General features: G+C 46.3%; 1 protein-coding gene across 1 annotated transcript; it reads right to left on the bottom strand.

Moving 5' to 3' along the window:
* Window positions 1–2,342: 2,342 nt before the first annotated feature.
* On the bottom strand, window positions 2,343–5,355 carry LOC146740242 (uncharacterized). The gene is made up of 3 exons (XM_085501775.1): window positions 4,607–5,355; window positions 3,466–4,514; window positions 2,343–3,391 (listed from the first exon to the last, which is right to left on the bottom strand). The coding sequence occupies exons 1-3, from the start codon at window positions 5,353–5,355 to the stop codon at window positions 2,343–2,345; spliced, it is 2,847 nt and encodes a 948-aa protein (XP_085357901.1).
* Between the last annotated feature and the right edge of the window lie 359 nt (window positions 5,356–5,714).

Raw genomic sequence — 5,714 nt, 5'->3', positions numbered from 1 at the left:
GACCACCTCAATACACCCGTAATTGGACAGAAGACCACCTCAATACACACGTAATGGAACAGAAGACCACCTCAATACACACGTAATGGAACAGAAGACCATCTCAATACACGTAATGGAACAGAAGACCACCTCAATACACACGTAATGGAACAGAAGACCACCTCAATACACGTAATGGGACAGAAGACCACCTCAATACACGTAATGGAACAGAAGACCACCTCAATACACACGTAATTGAACAGAAGACCACCTCAATACACGTAATGGGACAGAAGACCACCTCAATACACACGTGATGGAACAGAAGACCACCTCAATACACACGTGATGGAACAGAAGAACACCTCAATACACACGTGATGGAACAGAAGACAACCTCAATACACACGTGATGGAACAGAAGACCACCTCAATACACACGTAATGGGACAGAAGACCACCTCAATACACACGTAATGGAACAAAGAACCATCTCAATACACACGTGATGGGACAGAAGACCACCTCAATACACACGTAATGGAACAGAAGACCACCTCAATACACACGTGATGAAACAGAAGACCACCTCAATACACACGTAATGGGACAGAAGACCACCTCAATACACACGTAATGGGACAGAAGACCACCTCAATACATGTACACACGTTATGGGAAAGAACGCCCATCTCAATACACACGTGATGGGACAGACGACCACCTCAATACACACGTAATGGGTCAAACGACCACCTCAGTACACAAGTATTGGGTCAGAAGACCACCTCAGTACACATGTAATGGGTCAGAAGACCACCTCAATACACACGTAATGGGTCGGAAGACCACCTCAGTACACAAGTAATGAAACAGAAGACCACCTTAATACACACGTAATGGGACAGAAGACCACCTCAATACACACGTAATGGGACAGAAGACCACTTCAATACACACGTAATGGAACAAAGGACCACCTCAATACACGTAATGGAACAGAAGACCACCTCAATACACACGTAATGGAACAGAAGACCACTTAAATACACATTAATGCAAGGAAATGACACAGACACACAAGGTTGGCGTGAAAACGTGAGGGGGGTGCAGGACTTCAGCGCAAGCGTCTTGGCGACCTGTCTCTTGACGCGATTCTCAGATTCGAATCACGTCAGTAGAGGGTAACGTGGTACTTGACTGAAGACTGCCACCGCAGAGGTCTCCACCCATGCGTCGTCGCGGATACCAGTCCCCAGGGGCAAGTCTGGCTGTTTGACTTGGCCCCTGGAGAGGGGCAGCGTGGTACATGAGCGGAGCCAGCATGCACTGCGATGGCGACCCCCCCGCACAAGCTTTATTGCAAAATGAAGCACGATAAATTTTTTACAATCATTGTACCCAAAAGGGTTGGGTGGGTGGGAAAATGACGAGTTGTAAGCAGGCTGCTTGCAGGAACGAGAATGCTAGTCTCATTGCAGCTATGTACGCAAGGCAACTTGGTGGCGCTAAGGTTTGAATATTAAGCAGGATTATGTAAAGCAGAACTTAAATGTCAGGGTTCACAGAAACAATACCAATGTTGTTATATAATGTTATATAATATTGAACTTGATTAAACACTGAATGAATGGTAAAGCAACATGATGTCAAGATATGTTATGGGTTGGCCTAGAGAGGGCAGATGGTCATTCCCCTGCATTAACACCGATTACACTGGTGTGTAATCGTAGTATTAATGCAAGGAAATGACACAGACACACAAGGTTGGCGTGAAAACGTGAGGGGGGTGCAGGACTTCAGCGCAAGCGTCTTGGCGACCTGTCTCTTGACGCGATTCTCAGATTCGAATCACGTCAGTAGAGGGTAACGTGGTACTTGACTGAAGACTGCCACCGCAGAGGTCTCCACCCATGCGTCGTCGCGGATACCAGTCCCCAGGGGCAAGTCTGGCTGTTTGACTTGGCCCCTGGAGAGGGGCAGCGTGGTACATGAGCGGAGCCAGCATGCACTGCGATGGCGACCCCCCAAATTAGCAGCGAGTAAATCACAAATAAAAAGCAATTCAATAAATTATACGGCTCAATGGTATACGTGAAAGCAAGCATGGGAAGGCAATATGTGGATAATACATTTACATGGAAAGCAAAATCTCAAATTGTCATCAGCAATAACGAAATACGAGACCGAGCTAACGACAACGATTCTGATAAAGACTTATTGAAGACATGTGCATAATGAATACCAGCACCATAACACATTTTAACGAAAGTACTTAACGAATAAAAGTTCGGTGAATGCACTAGAATGTACATGTTTAATAAATGTCTCATATGTAGTAGGTAGTAATTAAAAGTTCAGTGTCCAGTGAGGAGACGCGGAACAGCTCGTAGAGTTGATTCTGGTGTTGTGATGTATATTTGGTAGGCGTCGCTTCTCCATCTCCCTAGGGTTTTGATTAGCCAATCCGGTATATTTGCTTCCGCTGCTGAAGTTGCTGCCCCTCGACGGAAGCTGTGGGTTGTATACAGGTTCACTTGTTGTACATGTGAACGTGACAACAAGTCTCGCAGATGTGCGGTCAGGTTGTGGCGAGTGAGGGCTTCGCCACCAACGAACTGAAAGGCTGGCTCTGATGGTCCAACGGGGTGGAAAGTGCGGTATTTGGTATATGCAGTAACGGCACAGACAGAAGTCTGTGAGGAAGCAATTTTTACGATACAACCATGGCGGAAAGGGTCCGTCTTAGATGACCTCAGGGTCACCTGTAGTTCCGTTGATAAAACGATGTCACATTCCCGCAGTATTCGGTCATCCTGGTAACCGGGCGCGGATGCGAACTCGCTCACTCTGAGGAAGCCAAAAAATGCCAGCGTGAACGCTGACCATAGCATGAGTTTATCCCGTCGATGGATAGACGGGTGCAATCTGAGAGCGGTCTTCAACTTTCTCATAATTTCGATTGTTATTGGCAGTCTGCGGCGTGTAGTGTCGCCGATGGTCCTTTTAATGCCCTGAAGGGCACGATACAGTAGTGTGTTGTCCGAAACGTTATCGGCGAACCCAAGTTCAGTATGCATGTGGATGATTGCAGCCAAGTACACTTTGATACTTTTATATGAAAGACCTCTTTGCGCTAGATGGGTGACAAAGAGTACTGTTGTGTCCTGCTTTAAGGGCAGGGCTTCTAGCATGTAATGGTGACAGAAATGTTTATACTGAGATTGACCGACCTGGTATGTTTTGCGTGTTGAGTCTGCTATGCTGTTGCGAATGAAGGTGGTAGCCTGCTTTACTAGTGAATGTAACTCTGATCCGGGTGAAAGGTGTTCTCTGGCAGCAGTATGGTTGGGATAATCATGGGGTCGCTGTCGGCGCCTGGTGCTAGCTTCCTGAACCTGTCCATCTGTAAACGAGAAAGTGCATCAGCGATAGAGTTATCAATGCCACTAAGGTGCACAATTTTTACATGAAAGTTACTTTGGGCGGCCACAAAGAATATTCGCCGAACAAGGTGCATTATCAGTGAACAGCGTGATGATCCCTTCTGCCAAATATTCACTACCGATTCATTGTCACAATGGAAGAGCACTCTGCGGCCATGCCAAAGATGCCCCCAAATTGAGCATGCTACCATTATCGGATATAGTTCTTTCCAGGCGATTGATGTTGACAGGTTTTCCTTCCAGGTGATGGTGAACCAGTGGCCTGAATAGTAGCCACCACATCCTAGTGACCCAGATGCATCCGTAAACAGTTCAAGTTCAGGGGATTGAGACCATGTTGGAGATAGGAAAGAAGCAGTTCCGTTCCATGTAGGTAGAAATTCTAGCCACCACTTTACATCCTGGCGAAAGTCATTTGTCAACGTTATGATACCATTAATGTTGGTAGTGGTTGTGCTGACATCTATCATTCGACGAAGGAAAATACGTCCGGCGGGTATACATTTGCAGGCAAAGCTCAATGTTCCTATGAGGGAAAGGAGCTCACGCTTAGTGCAGTTGAGCCTTTCCAGCCATGTGGGTAAGGTTTGGAGGATATCTGTGAGTTTATCATGAGGTAGAGATATACTCATGTTAATTGTATCCAATTCTACACCAAGGAATGTCAGATTAGTAGAGGGCCCTTCAACTTTCTCCCTTGCTACAGGTACACCTAGTAATTGGCATACATGGAGCATAGTGTTCATCAATTTCTGGCAGTTGTCAGTGTTGGTCGAACCAATTGCGAGGTAGTCATCCAAATAATGAATGAGGTCTTCAGTTTGGGCTCGGTGACAGATAATCCATTTGATAGCCTTGGCAAGTTGGTTGAATAAATATGGCGCTGAACGAAGACCGAAGGGAAGTACGCAGTCGAAGAAATAGTAACCAAGCCATTTAAAGCCAAGTAGGTGCCAGTCATTTTTCCTGACTGGGCAAAGTCGAAAGGCATGCTTGAGGTCGATCTTTGCAAGGAGAGAGCCTCTGCCATGTCGCTGGATAATTGTTGTTGCATCATCCACGGTTGAATATCGTAAGGTGTAGCTGTCCTTGTCAATATGACTGTTCACACTATCATGAGTTGGTTGTGAAAGATCCATTATTATGCGGTGACCCCCTGGCTCTGGGTGGTGTACGTAATCAAGGATTCCGGTTCATTGGGGTCGACGGAGATGTGCGTCTTTCTGTTCTGAATGTTGGTTGGTTTCAAAGAATCAGGGTGTAAATCACTTAATTCGATGAACTTACCCTTGTTTGATAGCGATGAAAGAAGAGCTGAGTCCACGTAAGGCAAGTGGAGATTGGCTGGTGGTATGCGAGGAGCTGGAGAAATGGTCGGATGTGTCATCGCGGCGAGGTTGTGGAAATTCGTGCGAGTGGCCGCCGCCATGCTTGGTAAGTTGTTGTTATACACGGCGCCATCAACGGCCAATTCATGAACATCCGGGTGAAAGCTTGTAATGGCGGCCGTTTGTTGACATGTAGGATTAGTGGAGACGATCGTTGATTCGATGGGGTGCTGGTTAGCTTGTTGAGCCATGGCTTGAGCGGTACTGACTGCAATGACCGACGCTGGAGATAGGCTACCCGGAGATAGTAAGCCAGAACTAGAAGTATTAACAGTATTCGCTGCAGAATTTTCTGTACGTGCAGCGGCGGAACTTGCTTGAAGCTGAACATGAGGTTGGCTCTGCGGCTGTATGTTAGCCAGTGCAGAGGCTATTTTTTCGCTGATCAAGATGTCGATGTTACTTGGAAGGTCACACGATGTTGCGGACCTATTTCTTGATACTCGGGGTTGTACGGGTTGCTCTTCCGTTGTAGAGAAACGAGCAGGCGTGCGGGTGGTGCGACCGGACTTTCGTGTAGCTTTAGACTTGCCCATAATAACGTCGTTGAGATGTTGATCGGTGAACGAAGGATGAGAATTATCGGAGCAAAATGACGAGTTGTAAGCAGGCTGCTTGCAGGAACGAGAATGCTAGTCTCATTGCAGCTATGTACGCAAGGCAACTTGGTGGCGCTAAGGTTTGAATATTAAGCAGGATTATGTAAAGCAGAACTTAAATGTCAGGGTTCACAGAAACAATACCAATGTTGTTATATAATGTTATATAATATTGAACTTGATTAAACACTGAATGAATGGTAAAGCAACATGATGTCAAGATATGTTATGGGTTGGCCTAGAGAGGGCAGATGGTCATTCCCCTGCATTAACACCGATTACACTGGTGTGTAATC

The sequence above is a fragment of the Saccoglossus kowalevskii genome, chromosome 7, assembly GCF_978046115.1.
Source record: "Saccoglossus kowalevskii chromosome 7, keSacKowa6.1, whole genome shotgun sequence".
Taxonomy (NCBI): Eukaryota; Metazoa; Hemichordata; class Enteropneusta; family Harrimaniidae; genus Saccoglossus; species Saccoglossus kowalevskii.
Note: the sequence above shows the minus strand (reverse complement) of the source record. Positions and strands in the feature narration are given on the sequence as shown.